The following is a 20,419-nucleotide window of genomic DNA, read 5'->3' as shown; positions in this document are numbered from 1 at the left end:
ATTTTTTGACAGTTTTTTTTAATTCTAGGTAATTGAGAAATATATAGCGTGTATTATTTAAAAATAATGAAATATTTTAAATATTATTTTTTTTTAATATAGGATTATGTTATCAAATTATGAAATATTCTAATTTTATATTCGAATTTTTAAAATTAATTTGTATTTATGAAACATTATTTTCATACTAACAATATTAATATATATATAAATATTTATATCTAGTATGTAAATCCGCTTGTGGTGCCATCGTACGACTATAATAATCAGTAATTTAAAGTACATACATTTTGTTAATACTACTTGTATGTCTCTAACCCACGATATCTATGATATTCGTAAAAGATTTTTAATACGTAATATTTAGGTGTCTGTATGTTATATTGTATCTGCATTGCGAATATATGTATATATATTTATATGCATTTATATGCATGTGAATATAGTAAGAAAATTGTGAAAAATTAATATCCAGTGCATGGAATAGAAGTTTAAATATAATTATAGACATTAATCAGAATCTGACACGTTGATATAGTAGCAAAGTATTATCTCAGTACGTTGCGTTGAGCATTTTTACTTATCTCTTATTAATAGTCTTTTAATTAAAAGTTTTTCGTGTGATTACAAAGTGCCCATTTTTGGGCCTAAAAAGTTGTAAAAATTGCGTATATTTCACGAGAAGATATGCCAGATAGTGGTGCTGTTTATCAACCTACAACAGTAGGTTATACATATGATAGCGGTGGTGATGGTGCTGGAGGTGGTGGCAGTTTAAGAAGTGGTTTCTGGAGGATCATATCAAGACATAAACTTAGCTCTAGAAAATGGTTTGAATGGGTATTACTTTCAATTGCTTTATCATTTTTTATTGCCGGTTTAACGACGATGGTGGTCAGTTTTGTATCAGATGACACATCACAAGAAAATAAAATAAAGGTAATTAAAAATATTCGGTAATCTTTTAATATTATAATTCTTATTTTTTTTTATATGAATATTTTAATCTTCAGGAATATATATGAGAACAATATGATATATATTTAAATGAATTTACTGCATTTGCAATAAATATTATTTTTTATATTCAAAATAAATACATGATAAATACATATGTATTTATTTAATTTTTCTAGTTATTGTTGATTTGATATTTAAAAACTTGCAATAATTTTTATTTGTATGTGTTTTATCTTAATGTAAAATATTTCATTTAGTTTATATTTTAAAAAAGAATGTTCTTTATTGTTATAAATAACATTTTATATAATAATAGTAATAAAATATTTGTTTTATATTTATATAAATGACAAAATTAAACATTAGAGTTTCATTAATCTTATTTTCCTTTCTTTTCTTATTATATAAGTTCATATAAAATTTAAAATATAATATAAATATAAATTTAAGATGAAAAATAAAAAAAAGATTATTATTTTTGCTATATTTATATATATATATTTTTTGCTTAATTATATATTTTTCTAATATATTTATAAAATTTATAAAAAGTTTTATAAAAATTAAAAAAAAATTATAATAATATATATATATATATAAAAAAATTATAAAGTTTATAAAAATTTTTTTTATTTTTATAATAGATTACTTTATCAGTTAATTTCATATTTCGATATGATAGATTATCAATTCTATATTTGGATTATAATAGATTATTTTATCTATATTTTATTTATATATATATAAAATATTATTTATCTATACATATAGAAATTTTATTGTATTATATTATATGTATTTTATTATATATATATATATATATATATATTATTATATATATATATCTATATATACATATAGAAATATATATATGAATATATATATGTGAAATTAAATTAGAAAATAATTTATATAAAAAGGTAAATGAACATCCAACGACATCTGCAACAAGTATTGAAGAACATATTGAAGATGCAACAAAAAGTTCCATAGCCTTAAGTGCTAGCATGATTTTAGTAGGACTTCTACTGGGCTTTGGTTGGGCTTGGTTGCATTTCTTCCGTCGTGGTAAATCTCCAAGAGGTGGAATGGCTGGAAATAGTGGTCAGGTAAGCAATACATTTTTAATATATATATATTTTGTGTTTGGTTTTATTTACCGGAAGTCATCCAAGTCTTGGCTCGTACGTTCGTTTCTTTATCTTATATACGCGTTGCTATGAGGAAAGATGTTGGGCGGTTTGAATCCATCAACTGACTTGCTGGTGGGTTCCACTTCGCAGTACGGACCAGTACTTACGGAGCTGCCGAGTCAACTGAAGCTGAAGCAGACAAATTCTCATGATACTCCAGCAATACCACTTTCGGATCAGGAAGAGGAAACACGTACTTTAATGCAGGATTCTACAATTCCTTCGGTTCTTTCTACTGGTCCTAATACCATTACTAATCAAATTCCAGGTTGAGTACAAAGGTTAAATGCATTAATGTATAGTAAGAACACATGATGTGAACACTTATAATTTTACATGGATCAAGTTTGAATTGTAGTTTTTGCTATTTTGTAAATTGCGTGATTTATTTACTAATAGGAAAATTATTTTTTTTTTAATTTTTTCTAGTAGTAATTTTAATTAATGTTTATTTTATGAATTTATTTTAATTTCTTGAATGCCTGCATTTAAAGTATAAGATGATTTATTTCTGTAAATTATCAGCACAAATTTTAGCATAACATATCATTTACTATACTTTTTTTAAATTTTATTCTTTAATTTTTATGTATACATTCCTCCACTCCGTCCATTATCATTGACTAATATGTTAGTTAAGCATTGAATCCAGATAATTAACAAATAAAAAGATTTAAAAGAATTTATTTAAAATATGATACTTTTAGATTATTTTTATTATTATTTAAATATATGGCATAGTTATTATAAATATTAATATCAGTTGTCTTGATATGATAGTAATTTAGTAATTAGTCTGATAAATATTAATTGGTCTGAATTGACCAATTATGAATATATGTATAAAAAAATAATATTTTATATTATTCTGCCCAGTTAATATAATGGCAGTATTACATGTGATTGACAATATTTGTAACATATTCGCTCATTTATATATTGAGAGAAAAATGAGCTCTAATACATAATTGTATTAGTAAAATAAAGAGATATGTATATATTAGGATAATATATAACATAAAAATTATAATGCAAAGCAATTTCCTTTTTCAAATTAAATTGGAATGGATATGTGAGATATGGAGCAGTAAAATACATTGCACAATTTTTGTTATTACATTACATTTATTACTTTATCTTTTTTATACTTATGTTATTTATAGTTAGTCTTATATAAAAACAATTTAATTAATATATAGGATGATTCTCGTAATTCGAAATTGTATCTTTATTTGATTGTAGTTAGAAGAAAATGATAGAAAAAGAAAAATGAATAATTCACAGAAAATTATATTTATTAATTATTTATGTTATAAGTCTAATGATACATATATATTTTGCAATTATGTTATTTTTTATATAAGAAATATACATCTCAGCCTACATAAAAAAAAAAAATTAAAATGATATAGTAAAAAACAATTGATTTCCATATTCAAAAAGAATATCTTTATCAAAAAAGATTGTCAAATGCTTTGTAATAATTCTTTATATTAAAAAAGATCTATCTATATTTTTTACAATCAATGTTATCAATATTTTTTTATAATGTTCTATTATAAAATCAAATAATTTAAAATACTTTTAATAATATTCTAATTACATAATCATATAATGTATTAATATTAATATAATGATAAATATTTCAATATATATTTTTTAAAATGATGAACATTCATTTGATTTAAATGTGAACATTTTAGATTTTATGTTTAAAAAATAATATATATTTATGTTTCTAAACTCTGTATAAGAAATATATCAGAATAATTGCAAAATAATAACTAAAAATTAGTTAATTCAGTTAATAACATTTAGAATGTAAAAAAAAAAGGTATGTTTTTTAATAAAGATATTCTTTCAAAATATTTAGCTAATCAATAATTTTTCACTTATTATTTATAATATTTATAATACTATATATTATTTATAAAGATTATATTATATCATTTAAAAAAAATGTGGTTATGAAAATATGTCCTTTTTGAAGCATTTTTTAAATATTTTCATCTAACTTCAACCAAAAAAGATATACAATCCGTTTCAGTTATATGTATAACATATGTATATTCTATATACATATATTACAATAAAAATACATTTTTATAAGTATTTTAAAGCTTTGATGAAATTTTGGACTCTATTTTACTAACTTTTGGTATATCAATAGACAATATTATGTATATACATATAAGTATATACATATAAGATAATCTGTGTTTAAGATGTTTTGATTATTAGGTACAAATTTTAAATAATTATTGAAATATTTTTAAATAATATACAATTTTTATTTATACATATTTTTTTTTATTTATTATTAAAATTACATTTAAGAAAAAAGAACAATTTTTTTGTGTATTAAAAATATAATTATTAATGAATAATGTCATTTAATTTTTCTTTATTATGAATATTTTATTTATTAAAAATCTTATGAATATGAATATTTAAAGTATAGAAATTAAACAAATCTTAATTTTTGTCTGGATTCAATGCTATCATAAAATGAATATAAATTAATTATTTTAATGATTTACGTGAAATCCGTACTATTTTGATTAATGATTTATTCATTTATGTAACTATTCTTATTACATGAGAAAAATAAACGATTAAAAAATTGTATTAATATAAATTTTTTTATTCCACTTTTTTCCGTACGGATTTCTAAAAATATAATAAATTGAAGTATTTTTATATTTAAAATATAGCAATTTTATCAAATTATTTAATTTATCGAAATTAATATTTAAATAAAATTAATAATGATATAATAGTAAATAAAAATTATATAGTTAATCTATAACATTATACATTATAATTTATAAGTTATTTATAATTTAAAAAGTAAATGTTAATTCACATTTTTATACTAATTTTTGTGTTCATTTCAATATTTGAAATCTTTGAAGCTTTTGTAATATTTTGTATTTATATACCATATCAATATTTGTATTTCTGCGCATGCGCATAGCGTGTAGAAAAGTTTGTTATTATATAATTTTAAGAAAGCGCAAAAGGTTATGTTGTCTTCGAATTATATTACTAGTTATCGACATGATATAATTTTTATTTTATTTAGAATTTTAATTTATACAATATTATATAATAATTTTTATAAAATGAGTAAAAAATTAAAGCTAAATGATGCACTTATAACATCAAGATCTTTACGATCAGAAAATAAAGATCACAATAAAGATATATCGACAACAACATCAAAATATTTTAACGATAAAGTTGTTTCACTAAAAAAAGTTGAAAAAAAAAAACGTACTCCAGTAAAAATTAAATATGAAGAAATGAAAAGTATAACTGATTCAAAAATCAATAAAATTGAAAATTTACAAGAGGTTAATATAAAAGAAGATATAAATGTAATAGATAAATGGGAACCATCAAATTGGGAAACTATTGTAGAAAATATTAAGGAAATGCGGAAATATAAAACAGCACCTGTAGATGAAATGGGTTGTCACAAATGTACAGATCCTAAAGCTACTGCTAAAATTGCTAGATATCAGTCATTAATTGCATTGATGCTTAGTAGTCAAACTAAAGATCAAGTAACTCATGCAGCTATGCAGAGATTGATTACTTATGGTTGCACCCCAGAAATAATAGCAGGTACTCCTGATGATACTCTTGGAAAACTTATATATCCAGTTGGATTTTGGAAGGTATGTACAATTTATATCTTAGTAATTAATTTAAATGTGTTTAGATTTAACATCCAATTATATAAGATATATTAAATATGGAATTATATATAATATTATGGAAAAATTTTTAATTGATTTTTATAAAAAAGAATTATTTAAATATTATCTTATATATTCAATGAAATTTTATTTTTCAGAGAAAAGTAGAATATATTAAAAAAACAACAACTATTTTAATTGATAAATATGATAGTGATATTCCTAAAACATTAAAGGAATTATGTCAGTTATCAGGAGTGGGACCAAAAATGGCTCATATATGTATGCAAATAGCATGGGGTGAAGTTTCTGGTATTGGAGTGGATACACATGTACATCGTATTTGTAATAGATTAGGGTGGGTAAAAAAACCAACTAAAACACCAGAAGATACAAGAATTGCAGTGGAAGAATGGCTTCCAAGAAATCTTTGGAGTGAAATAAATTATTTACTTGTTGGATTTGGTCAAGAAATTTGTTTACCAAGATTTCCTAAGTGTGATGAATGTCTAAATAAAGATATATGTCCATTTACAAAAAATACAAAAAATGGTATGAAAAAAAAGATATAATACATACTATAAAACTGTTTATTATATGCTATTTATAATATTTAAGAAGAAAATTTTGAAAAATCTAACAATTTAACTTTTTTTTTGATTTCCCAATGCGTTTCTGAGCTTTTTCAATTCTTCTACGTTTTCTCATACTTTCTTTTCTATTTTTCTGACGTTCTAATTTTTGTTTTTTTTGAAATGCTTTACTTTTTTTCACTTGTTTTAATGCAGCTTTTTTTATTGCTTTCTTTAAATCTTTTCTATTGTCAATTTGTTTATTTTTTATATTTTCTTTCGAATTTTTAATTTGTTCCTTTTCCTTTATAGACATTCCTATAATTTCTTCATCATTTTCAGAATTTTTATCACTTTCTATTTCCCTATCCCTTTCTGAATTATTATTACCTTTATTTTCACCAATTAATGCATTTTTTTCTGCTAAATCATCAATATTTAATTCTAGTATACTAACAGTATGTCCTTCTGTTTCATACTCTTGCTGAGATAATAATTGTTGAATTTCAGGAATGTCACGATTTGACAATAACTTTTTGTAACGTTCTCGTGTCTGTAAAAATAATAATTTATTATTATATGACATTAAATTTTACACGTATGTATACTTTCCTCATGTTTAATTCTTTTTCTTTCTTCTTTTAATTGTTGTTGCAATTCTTCTTTAGCTTTTTGTTGTCTTTGTAATTTTCTTTTACGAAATCCTTTCAGAAACTCTCTATTATAAAAATATAAGATAAACGCATCATTAATAATATTTTAATTCGTAAATAAGATTAATGAAAAACTAATAAAAAGTAAAAATTACCGTCTTTTGTTCTCATCAAATACAAGATTAATTTTCCTACGTTTTTTTGGTTGACTAGGCATTTTATTTACATTAAATAATAATGGTTTTGATATTTTTGTATATAGCGCCGTATACACGTAAGTATTTTATTTATAGGTTATGTTGATAACCTATAACTTCATATAGTTTCTTAGTTTTTCTATATAAAATAATATAAATGGTATAACATATATTAATATAAACTATTTAAAAAAAAGAAATTCTTTAAATTCTATTATTTTATTCATTATTTGAAGAAATGATTGTGTAATAACGTTGTATTAATATAAATCTTAAATTATACATATAATATAATATAATATAATATAATGTCACTTTAATTTATCTTATTTGTAAAGAAATAAGATGTGTTTAAAAAGAAATGTACGGAATTTCTTAACTTGTAAAAAATGATATTTTTGATCAAAAATAAAAAATTAAATATAAAAAAATTAAATTAAATGAAATAATATTTTCAAAATAAAATTTACCATGTGCTTCTTTTAATATTTGATTGATATTTATATACCATTTTTCATCATAAAATATATATTATTATAAAAAAGTTTTGTCAAATATTATAATAATATTAAAATTTTAAACTATAAAAATAAATGTATGTGCACATTTATATTTATAAGAATGTTGAATTGTATAAGAAAATCTTTTTTAAAGTTATGATAATTCATGAAAGATAACTCGTATTTTCATTTAAGTTGAAAAATAATTAAGAAAAAAAGAAAAAATAATATATTTTTATTTGAAATAAAAATAAAAATATTTTTCATTCAAAAAAATTTATTAAAATAAATTAAATGAATCAAGTTAAAATCTAGATCAACTAGCATTGTATTTAGGTTATAATTTAATTATATTAATATTTTTTTTATATTATTAAAATAAAACATTCATAAATATTCTATAATATTTAAAATATCATTATTACATAGTTCAATTATATTTTTCATATTTTTATTATAAACGAGTAATACTCGATAAATATAAGACCAACTATGAATTCTTTATATAGAATACCTAATTGCGCATGTGTAAGAAATCATTTTCATGAAAAGAATCCCTCAATCTAGTAAGATGTAACATCAGAAAACATGTTGAATGTAGTGTGTTGATTTACTGCTAAGTGGAAATTGTTCGTTATTTACACTGAGAATGCATCGAGTGTAAGTGATTGGTTCTTTTCACGAGATCAGTCGGTAGGTGGGTAGTCACAGGGCGGGGGCTCTATTGATTTAAATTTGGTTTGCCGGTGCGCGTGTCAATACTTAACACAGTGCCGCGAAGAGCGCGCGCTCAAGCATCTACGGTTTTCTGGTCGTGTCGTGCGGATCGAAAGGTTAGGCCCTTCGTGGTGCAGTCAATAAGATATGACGACTAATCAGAAAAATGAAACAAACGACAATGTGAAGAATTTAAATGGACCCATCCGTTTCGAGAGTATTGTTCCAAAAGAAAGGTCAGTTTTGTACCGGCAATTTCTAGTTTGTGTCAGTTCATATAAATTCCGGTGTGCGCTCTAGAAACAATTTTGCAATAAATTATCACACAAGAGCTACAATCTTGATAAATTAGTTACTGCCACGCCTTGAGTATTAGATGACTCATCGACAGATGTTGCGAATATAAAGCACCCTTCGTATTCGAGCATGAAAGTAAAAGAAATCGATCGATAAAATTTGTCATTCGATGACAATTATGATTTCATGCTCAAATATCATAATTTATTTTTGCAACAAATGACGAAAATGTCGGAATGGTTAACTTCTTTTATTATTTTTGTTATTAAATAGTATTTTTCCAACAAAATCTATTTACCGGGTACTTGCTATCTAGAGACTAATGTTGTTTCTACCGATTGGTTGCTCGATCAGTCACGTGGTGCAAAAAACGCGCGCGCCAAGGGTGTTACAAATCTTTCTTCTCAAATTCTTTATTTTTTTTTAAATAATTTAATTCTAAATAAAAATATATATTAAATAATCATATTGTTTTGAATTTTTAAAGACAAAAAATACTGAAATGGAATGGATGGGGATATAAGGATTCCGAATTTCGTGTGACCGAAAATAATATTATTGAATTTACTGGTAATAGGTAAGTTTTATAAATATTTATTCATTTATCTTTGATCGATATAATTTAGATTTTAATATTAATATATGATAAATGTTTTATATATCTATATTTTGATTAAATATTTTATATTATGAAAAAATAAATAAATTTTAAATAAATTTATTTATTTAAAATATGGATATTTCATTATAATTAAAAAAGAAATTATATAATATAAAAAACATTAATGATATACAAAATTGAAAAAAAATAATATAATTGTTTTTCTATATACATATATTTTATCTATTATCATATTAAAATTAAATTATTTTTTTTATTATAAATTTTTTTAAAAAATGAAAGTTGATATTGTTTCTTACATTGATATTAATATTTTTTTACTTATTATATTTACATTGATATTGATATTATCATTATCATATTAAGTTTATTATATTTTCAGATTTTATATTTTTTTCATTTATGTATATATATTATTCATATATGATTTTAATAATTAATTAAAAAATAAATTTTTACTTTTTTTTTATTATTAATTTTATTAATAAGAAATTTAAAGAATGCATATAAAATTGGAAATATATATCTATAATAATATAAAAACATAAAAAAGTATATAACACATTTAATTTTCTTATAATTTCCCATCAGTTAAAGACAGATTAAAGTCCAACTACTATTTGCAGATTCATATTTACAGATTTTTATTGCATATCAAATAACATTTATGTAAATTATATATTATTTATTTCTATTTTCTCTCTAATTTAATATTAAAACATAACTTCATATTTTCATATATAAATTTAAATAATACTTGTATTAATATTAAATATTACATAAATTGAAAAAACTATACTCAAAAATAAATAAAAATATTATTTTATATAAAATATTATTTTATAAAATATTATTATATAAAATATTATTTTTTTCTTTTAATTTAATTATTATAATAATATATATATATATATATTATATTATATTATTATAATTATATAATAATAATATAATTAGTATAATTAATAATAATATAATAATAATAATTATAATTATATAAATATAATATATAATATATATAATGTATATAACAAATATTTTTTCGATTATCTAATTATAAAATATTTATCATTTATTAAATTCGTTTTTTTTTCCTTTTTAAAATAATTTAATTCTTTTAGTAATTTAATCTGTTTATTAAAATGTAATGATTTTGTAATTTTTTACAAGAATTCATATTATTTAAATAAATGTAAGTTATAGTTAAATATATAATTATAATTTAAAAATAAAAATTAAGTTATAAACCGATTAAGATAAATAAAATTCAATTAATATGTAATTAAAAATAATACATTACAATTATTATTATAAATTTAAATGAACTATTTTAATTTACTTAAGAATATAACTGAATATTAAAACATTTGCTAAAGCACTTAATATTGAGTTTTGTGCCAAAATTAATTTTCAGCGTTTTTATGTTTAATTAATCTTGTTATTATTCCTTAACTTTTTGTAAATAAGTCTAGATTGAGGGAAAATTCCATTATTAAATATTTCGAGACGATTTTTTTTTTCTATTGAAAAAAAATTTTAAATATTTCATTTAATGATCATTTTTAAATTAAATTAAAAATTTTAATAAACATTTTAAATTCTTAAAATCTTTTTAGATGTTTTTAAAAATTGAAATAATAAATCAAATTCATTAAAAGATTTAAATTATCTATTACATTTGAAAAATATATGTTTACTGATATACAATTGATTATTACTATTCATTAGAATTAATTTATTGATTTTATAATAAATAATAATAGTAATAAATAAATTATTGATATAAAAAAAATTTTTATTATTCATATTTTTCATTAATAGAATCTAATATATATTTATATATATTTATCTATATCATAATTATCATAATATATCCTTAAGCCATTTCCTAAAGCTAATTTTTTATTGATTACATCAAATAAAATAAGAATTTTTATAATACTGATATATCTGAAATTTTTGCTATATTAACTTTTGTCATATGTGCAAGTCATTAAATTTCCCATAAATATATAAATATGTATTGAATTGATAGAATTAGTTAAATAAATAAAATATTATATAATTAAAATCTATATGCGTTATCGTTTATAATTTATAATATAATTAAAACAATAAATAATTTATAATCATAATAGGTATTGTTTTTAAATAATTGTATAAAAAATGATGTAAAAAAGTGCATTTAAAATTTACAGAAAAATTATTGAATTAACAATACATATCGATTATAGCTCTATCGAAATACACTAAAACTTCATTATTTAAATATTTATCTCATTCGTATAATGTTTTAGCTTCATTTTGTACCATATTATTACTAGTTCTTCTAATGACTTATAAAATTTTTTTAAATTATTAGTAGAAAAACTGGTTTATAATAATATGTAATCCAACTGTACCAATTTTTCATCAGCTTGATATATGTAAAATTTTAATAAAATTTGCAGAAATTTATTTATTTGTTAGGAATGGCTTTTTTTAATTATATATAAATTTACTTACATTTTGATATTCTTAAATTTTCAAAAAAATTTATTTATTTATTAAAAATTCATTTTATTAACATAACTATTATGAACAATGAATAAATTATAAATATATTTTTATTTGAATTTGATATTTATTGTAATATTTTTATCTACATTGCAATTAATTGTTTATTCATCGCTATATATAATTATGAGATTTTTTTGTATTTATTTTCTTTTTATTTTATTTTATTTTATTTTTTTTTTTTTTGCTATAAATTTTTATTTTATTTTTTTTTTAATATTATAATTATACTTTATATAAAGATATATTCTATATTATACGCATACAAAGAATATATTACTATGTATTAATATATTGTTATACATTCTGTCTAAAACTCTATCTCTTATATTTATTCTATTATTTATCTTTTTAAAAGAACATCTATTTCTTTATATCTTTCATTCAATGCATATATTTCTAGAAATCGGATACATCTACACGATGTTCTTCACTTATACCATATCATCTCATTTACGCTACAAAGTCAACAGTCAGTCAACATCAAATATAATATCCACTCGATATTCTCAATCATGATACCGCCTTTTGTTCATTCGGTGTCCTCAAATAAAAAAATATCGGTATGACATTTCAGAATATAGTGGTATCGATAGCGATGAATAATAATATCACATATTCTATTATATTAATTATTGAAAACAATTTTTTAGAAAAAATTATGTTTACATTTATATTTTATTTTAATTTATTTTATTCAATATTGATTTATATATAATGTGAAAAATTATTCATGTGAGTTCAATCAATATTTCGAATTGTTAAAAGATTATACTGTATGTATTATATCAATAAAACATTCCTTCGAATAGACATGTATATAATGTACTACTATTAATAATAATATAAATATGTATACATTATGTATATATTATATATATTAACCTAATCTAACCTAAGTTTCATACATTTAATATATATATAATATACATACATATATAAATTATATATATGCTATATTATATCATATTATTCAAGAAATTCTATTTTCTTCAGTTTTATTTGCTTTGATCTTAAAAATGTGATTAAATATATGTACCTGCCATTTTTTATTCAGTAAATTGATTCTAACAAGCTTAAAACAAACATAGAACAAGCAAAGTCTAAAATAATTTTTCAATATTTTTTTTTTGAATTGTATTTTATTCTTTGTTTTACATTGAACATTGTACTTTGTTCTACATATTCAAGACAAAAATTTCTAAAACAAAATGATAATAAAAAAATAATTTTTTCTTATAATTTAAATTGTAAATGTAATTTTAATAATCCATGTGTATGTAAATATATTTATAGATATTTATATATAAATATATATAGATATAGATTTTATTTAAAATAATATTAAAATAAAAAATTTTCATGAGTACTTTTTACATCATATATTATTGTATTTATTATTATTAAGAATATATTCAAATTATTAAAAATATCTTGTTGTATTCGAATATATAGAGTCATATTTTAATATATATTTAATTTAATATAATTACTATATATTTTATTTAATTGCTATATTTTACAATTAATAATTAAAAGAGTAATATTAGATTTTTTTATTATTAATTTTTTATTTTTATTTTATTATTTTATTTTTTTTTTATTATTTTATTAAAATCGAGATTACACAAATGTCAAAAAAATAAGATGTAGAAAATAATTGTAAAAAAGAGTCAAATTACAAAAAATGATCGATATATTGATACTTTTGTTAAAATTTGTAATACTTTCGGGCATATGGATAAATGTTGGTATACCAATTCCAGAAGTCCCTTTTTAGCCGTGAAAATCTTGAGTGACTTTAATTTCTTATTAATTACCAAAACTTATTCTTTATTGCTGTTGGAATAATAACATTATATTTTTCTTTTTAATGTTTATCATAGAATTACATACATCAGTACTGTGCAGCATGCAGCAAGGCAACAGACAATATAGTTTGATCTAATAGAGTCTAAAATTTTAAGTTCCCATTTTACTAGTTTCATAGCTATTTATTTTGCTCTTAGACAACTGTGATCGCTTGTATGCAAATTATGAAATAATACAGTAATAGAATGTAATGTTATGATGTAATGCAAAATGATAAAGTATAATGTTATGTTAAAAAAAAAGATAAGTCCATTTTTTTGATACTAATATAACTATGATATAACAATTATCAATTAATTTATTGCCATGATATATAATATATGCATACGTTAAAAAATTCATCTTATTTTTTTTTAATTACGGATGCTTATCAATAATCTTAATTTAAAATTGTTCGTTTTATTTCTTCTTTTAATTTTGTATTATTTTGACATAAAAAAATAATGATGTTAATGTATGTTAATATTAATATTTTTAATGAGTGAAAGAATTAATAATTTTTTAGCAAAAAATATATAAAAAATTAAAGAAATTAAAGTCTGAAAATAGAAAAAACTTAGTGTTAGAATTAAAAAACTGGAAAGGCATTATAATCAATATCTTTTCAGTAATTGTAATATAATTGTAAATGTAATAATTGACTGATAATTATGAAAATATTAGATTTATGAAAAATAAGTTTGATAAGATATACTTAAACAAATCCATGCATAACATTTTAATATAATAAAAATTTTCTATTTTTTAAAATTTACATTCGTAAATATCTTCATAAAATTATTATTGCTTGATTAAATCAAAATTAAATGAAAAAAATAATTAAAATTTAAAAAATAAAAAAATATAAAATAAAAAAATAAAAAAATAAAAAATAAAAAAATAAAAAAATAAAATTTCTTTATAATTATTAGATTAAATCTTTTAAAAATTTTATTATTGTTAAATATTCCAGTTTTATTATCAGTAACAAATAGAATATTTACAGATATCCCATTGGTAACACGAAACTTCCATATTTCACAAAATGGGTACAAACTACATTTGGTATAGATTTATCCGAGAAACGGGAGTCACAATCTATACCAACAAATCTACCAGAATCGAACATTTCAACGGAACAATTGGAAGCAATTCAAGAACTAAAAATTGAATATTCCTTAAAAGGTATCGATCGATTGATTAGAGCGCATGGGCACACACTTCGAGAAATATATCTTCTCAAGCATGGATCGCTTGATCGAATACCGGATGTTGTACTTTGGCCGAGTGAGTAATTTATAATTAATTTTTTTTATTCAGTTGTTTATCTTATCATTTTGAAGTGATTCTTTTATATTTTTAAATACAATGGGAAATAAGAAAAGACAAATTAATACGTGTCAGTAGCGAATGCAAAGAAAAAATTTCGTGAAACTAAAAAAAATCGATAAAAAATTAATAATTCAATTTTCCACAGATGGAATTCAAGCAATGTTATTTCAATATTTTGAAATAGAATTTATAATATAGACTGTAAGCCTATGTTCTACTCTTAGTGTATTTCCATCTTAGTGGTATACTTCTCTTCTATTCTTGTATACTTCTTGTATACTTTTATTCTTCTCTTCTATATTGAACAAAAAATCCATTATTATTTTATATTGTTGTTATAATTGTTATAACTTTTTAATTTATACATATATATCATTTTTTTTATTTTTAGAATTGTAAATATATGTGCTAATAAATTTTTGTGAAAAAAACTTATTCTTATAATTTTTTAAATTCGATTTAAAAAGTTATTCATTTAAATTTCCAAAAATACATATCAGATACATATTTTAATATCTATAGTTATTTACAATATCATTATTTAAATATCTAGAAACTAGATTTCTCAAACCTTGACTTATATTACTTACTTTATAATAGCCAATGATATACATATGATATACATTTCTACTTATAATGTGAATTGATAATTTAAAATAAATAATATTAAATAGAAATAATATAATGAACGTTTTTATAATCTTTCGTTTCAAATATATTTTTTTAATTATTATACATTATACGTATTTACATTATTTTTATATAAAATTATATTTTTGTTATCTTATATAAAATTTCTTTTTATTGAATTAGAAAATTATATTTTATTTAAAATAATAAAAAATTTATTATTTTTATTAATTATTAATTATTAATGAATGATTTAGACTAGTAAAAGTTAACAAGAAAAAAACAAAATATTATATTTTATATATACTAATTATTTTTATATAAAATTCTAGTTTTAATTGATTTATATACAAAAACATCGAAATAAAAAAATAAAAAGAGAAAAAAAAATTACATACAATATATACTTAATATTCGGTGTGAAAAGAAGCCACAATTGCACGTCTAAAGGATGTTATTGTGCCGTTGAAAAAATCAATGTCTTAGTAATAAGTATTCATAGATGCACACAACTTAACACAATCATTCGCATCTAATAATGTTTAAGCGAATCAATATAAAAATAATTTTCAAATTTTTTTTAGATATATTAAATTTAAATAATTACAATATTGTTGAATAAATAATAGAATTATTCAAAAAATATAAAATTAATTATAATTTTTTAATTTGAAAATATTGTATAATAAAAGTAAAAAACTTTATTAAAAATACATCATAATTGAAATTAATTTTGAAGAAAATACAAAAATTTAAAAACTTTTCTAATAAATTAAAAAATGTTTTATATCTAATATTTGCTTAATTATTTCTTCTATTTTAATCTATTGAAGTATTGATGAAATAGATTCTAATATGATAAAACAAAAATTCAATAAAAATTGATATATTTCATTGATGCATATTTTGAATATGTATTTATTTTGAATATGTTTTATAATGAAATTCATAAGATTAAGAAAAATGTTAAATAAAACAACAAATTTTAGGATATACTTTAATATTTTTATATTCGAGATTTACTATCCTATAAAAATTGTAAAAACATAGTTATTTCATTTAAATAAATAAAATTGATTTTTACTACGTAAATTATTTCTACGCTATAAAAAAAACCATTGTTATTATTATTTTTTTGTTTTTTATTATGTTTTTTGTTTACACTTTTTATAACATTACTATTTATATATTACTTATATATTATATTTATTTATATATATATATTATATATTATTATATTATATATTATTTATACATTTATATATATATGTTTATATGTTATATTATGTTTTTTTTTTACACTTTTATACATAACATTATTATTTATTATTTGAAATAATCAAAGGTATTTTAAAAAATTTTGAAATTGATATCTTTTTATATATATAAAAATATTTTATGATATTTCTTTGTTGTTATTTTATATTTTATAATAATATTAATTGAAACGATTATAATTTATATTTTGTCTTAAATATTTTAAATATTTAACATTAAATAATATTTATTTACATATAAATATATATTCTTATAAAGGATATATAAATTTTAATTTATACGCATAATTTATATATACCATACATATTCAATATTTAAATTAATTTCCTATTTTCAATCAAATGTCATTTTAATCAAACTTATTTATATACAAATATTTAATTATTTAAATATATATATTATATCTAATTTAAAAGAATATAATTACTTATTATATTTAATTATTATATTATATATATGTATATATATTATATTATATTATANTATATTATATTATATTATAATTTAATTATTTTTTCTTTAAGTAGAAATTTTTTTTGCGTGAAAAATAAATATTTATTTATAATCATCGTAAAAAGCAAATTAGAATAATATATCTTAGAAATAATAATCTAATACGTTTACAAAAAAAAATTAAAAATTAAATTAAAAAATTAATTAAAGTAGTATGTTTGTTACATTATTTTATATATATTATATAAAAATATAAATTTCATTTATTATTTGCAAAAAATTATTTTTTCACGTAACTAGAAGTAATTAATTATTATGTATTTTTCAATTTCTTTATTTTTATGTTTTTTCAATATGAATTTTTTTTTTGTAAATTTATTCAATGAATTATAATGAATTTTTATTATTTGAATAATTTCTAATGCTATCATTTGCATTATATATAATTACAAATATATATATTCTACTAATTCACGATAAAAAATTATTTAAATATTTGAAAATTTATATATATATGTTTGTATTTCTAGAATGTCATGATGACGTCGTAAAAATAATTAAATTGTGTGCTCAATACGGATTGGTCTGTATTCCATTTGGCGGTGGAACAAGCGTAAGCGGTGCTTCCTCTTGTCCGGCAAATGAACGACGAACAATAATATCGCTGGATACATCACAAATGAATAGCATATTATGGATAGACAGGGAAAATTTAATTGCCTGTTGTGAAGCTGGTATTATCGGTCAAGACCTTGAGAAACAACTTCGATTACACGGTCTAACTTCTGGTCACGAACCTGATTCCTACGAATTTTCTAGGTATGCGATATTCTATTATAATGAAAAAAAATTTTATTTTTCTTCTTTCTTTCATTTTTATGTGAAAAATAAATCAAAATTTTAATAAATATTAAAAAATAAGTTTATTATTTTTGTCATATTTAGTTACGTGAAATAAAAAGGTGCGAATAAATGAAGGTCTCGATGATATTATTAAATTAATCATTTGATAGTTTTATAATATTATAAAATTATCAAATGATAAAAACAAATAATATTCTCTTTAGAAATAGATAAAAATACTTCGCAATTTTATTTTCACTGAAAAAAATTAAAAATTACCTTACAGTTTCGAAAATGATTAGTATTTCATTAATTTCATCCTATACATACATACATACATATATACATAGGTATAGGTATATATATAATAGTCAAATATTATATATTATTTATGCAATTACAAAGATATTAGCCATATGATCGATTATATTTTTTGAAAGAACAGTTTAGGTGGATGGGTTGCGACGAGGGCAAGTGGCATGAAAAAGAATCGATATGGGAATATTGAAGACCTAGTTGTACGAGTACGAATGGTCACTGGTAGAACGGAAGATCCAGAAATAACATTAGAAAGAGGTATATTAGTACCAAGAGCTTCTTGTGGTCCTGATTTTGACCATATGATCCTTGGTAGTGAAGGAACTTTGGGCATCATTACAGAAGTGGTGATAAAAGTCAGATCATTGCCAAAAGTAATCAAATATGGTAGCATAGTTTTTCCACATTTTCAAGCCGGTGTATCAGCGTTGCGTCAGGTAAATGCTTATTTAATATTTATTTATTATAATATTTAACATGTAATAATATGTTTTTAATAATTCTATTGTGATTATTTTTTCAAAAGTTTAATAAAAATACTTAATTAAAAAATTAAAAAATTTAATTATTATAAACATTTAATATTTTAAAACTATTTAACTTTATTTCTCATAAAGTTTATCATTTTACATTTTTATGAATCAGGTAGCTAAGGCACGATGTCAACCTGCTAGTATACGATTGATGGACAATGAACAATTCCAATTCGGTCAAATGTTGCGACCTGAATCTAATTGGGCTGGTTTAATTCTACAAGGATTAAAAGAAGTTTATATCACTAGGATAAAACATTTTAAATGGGACCAAATATGCGTCGCTACTTTATTGTTCGAAGGTGACACAGTTGCTGAGGTGGCAGCACAAGAACAACAAATTTATAATATCGCAAAGCAACACAATGGTATTCCAGCAGGAGAAACAAATGGTGAACGAGGTTATATTTTAACATTTGTTATAGCATATATTCGAGATCTTGGTCTTGATTTCTACATTGTGGCTGAATCATTTGAAACATCTGTTTCATGGAGTCGTACATTATCATTGTGTAGAAATGTGAAATCACGAGTGATAAGAGAATGTTATTCGCGTGGAATCGATTATTATCTTATATCTTGTCGTGTTACACAGACTTATGACGCTGGTTGTTGTGTATACTTTTATATGGCTTTTAATTATAAAAATATTTCGAATCCAGTAGAAACATATGAAACTATTGAACACATTGCACGTGAAGAAATTCTTGCAAGTGGTGGTTCTTTATCGCATCATCATGGTGTAGGAAAATTACGTTCTTATTTCTATTCAGAAGCAGTAGGAAAAATGGGAGTATCTCTTTATCGTGCAGCCAAAGCACATTTGGATCCTCACAATATATTTGCTGCTGGAAATTTAGATTCACATTGTGTATCAAAATTATGAAGTGAATAACATTGAAACATACATTGTGATAGCTTGGGACTTACTGTATCAGAAATCATTTTATTCAGAAGAATGGTTTCTATTCAGAAAAATTTAAAATAAGAACAGGAGGAAGAAAAAAACAATTGATATTGCCATTTTTATCGTTGTTATGTGTGGTGGTATAAAGTAACAGTGATAAAAGAGACTAGTATAATATAAATAAATGTGACTCGTGTTGTTTGGTACAAATACGGAATTGTAATTGTATCGACATTTTTATAAGTTATTATAAATAAACAAAACTTACTTATTTCTAGTACTTAATCAATATCATCCAACTTA

At 20.4% G+C, this 20,419-nt stretch overlaps 4 protein-coding genes across 6 annotated transcripts; 3 read left to right on the top strand and 1 right to left on the bottom strand.

Annotated features, from left to right (window-relative positions):
• Nucleotides 1-383: 383 nt before the first annotated feature.
• On the top strand, nucleotides 384-3,275 carry LOC122712604. 2 transcript variants are annotated; one of them, XM_043932385.1, is made up of 3 exons: nucleotides 384-939; nucleotides 1,881-2,069; nucleotides 2,244-3,275. In XM_043932385.1, exons 1-3 carry the CDS (start codon nucleotides 688-690, stop codon nucleotides 2,424-2,426), a joined length of 624 nt encoding a protein of 207 aa, XP_043788320.1. In that variant the 5' UTR covers nucleotides 384-687; the 3' UTR covers nucleotides 2,427-3,275. The 2 variants fall into 2 exon arrangements, with proteins under 2 accessions (XP_043788320.1, XP_043788310.1); XM_043932375.1 differs by having other exon boundaries at nucleotides 2,190-3,275.
• A 1,739-nt stretch (nucleotides 3,276-5,014) lies between these two features.
• On the top strand, nucleotides 5,015-7,107 carry LOC122715721 (endonuclease III-like protein 1). The gene is made up of 3 exons (XM_043938130.1): nucleotides 5,015-5,836; nucleotides 6,016-6,409; nucleotides 6,940-7,107. Exons 1-3 carry the CDS (start codon nucleotides 5,180-5,182, stop codon nucleotides 6,969-6,971), a joined length of 1,083 nt encoding a protein of 360 aa, XP_043794065.1. The 5' UTR covers nucleotides 5,015-5,179; the 3' UTR covers nucleotides 6,972-7,107.
• Nucleotides 6,348-8,357, bottom strand: LOC122715726 (nucleolar protein 12). 2 transcript variants are annotated; one of them, XM_043938150.1, is made up of 4 exons: nucleotides 8,294-8,357; nucleotides 7,238-7,418; nucleotides 7,042-7,147; nucleotides 6,348-6,982 (listed from the first exon to the last, which is right to left on the bottom strand). In XM_043938150.1, the coding sequence occupies exons 2-4, from the start codon at nucleotides 7,297-7,299 to the stop codon at nucleotides 6,494-6,496; spliced, it is 657 nt and encodes a 218-aa protein (XP_043794085.1). In that variant the 5' UTR covers nucleotides 7,300-7,418; nucleotides 8,294-8,357; the 3' UTR covers nucleotides 6,348-6,493. The 2 variants fall into 2 exon arrangements, with proteins under 2 accessions (XP_043794085.1, XP_043794078.1); XM_043938143.1 differs by lacking the exon at nucleotides 8,294-8,357 and adding an exon at nucleotides 7,750-7,803.
• Nucleotides 8,358-8,489: 132 nt separating this feature from the next.
• On the top strand, nucleotides 8,490-20,388 carry LOC122715717 (alkyldihydroxyacetonephosphate synthase). Its single transcript, XM_043938115.1, has 6 exons — nucleotides 8,490-8,732; nucleotides 9,281-9,370; nucleotides 14,829-15,109; nucleotides 18,046-18,334; nucleotides 18,804-19,113; nucleotides 19,322-20,388. Exons 1-6 carry the CDS (start codon nucleotides 8,644-8,646, stop codon nucleotides 20,093-20,095), a joined length of 1,833 nt encoding a protein of 610 aa, XP_043794050.1. The 5' UTR covers nucleotides 8,490-8,643; the 3' UTR covers nucleotides 20,096-20,388.
• Nucleotides 20,389-20,419: the final 31 nt, after the last annotated feature.

Source organism: Apis laboriosa, unplaced genomic scaffold, assembly GCF_014066325.1.
Source record: "Apis laboriosa isolate Shangri-la unplaced genomic scaffold, ASM1406632v1 scaffold112_cov148, whole genome shotgun sequence".
Classification (NCBI taxonomy): Eukaryota; Metazoa; Arthropoda; class Insecta; order Hymenoptera; family Apidae; genus Apis; species Apis laboriosa.
The sequence above is the reverse complement of the archived record's forward strand: the minus strand, read 5'-3'. Positions and strand labels throughout refer to the sequence as shown.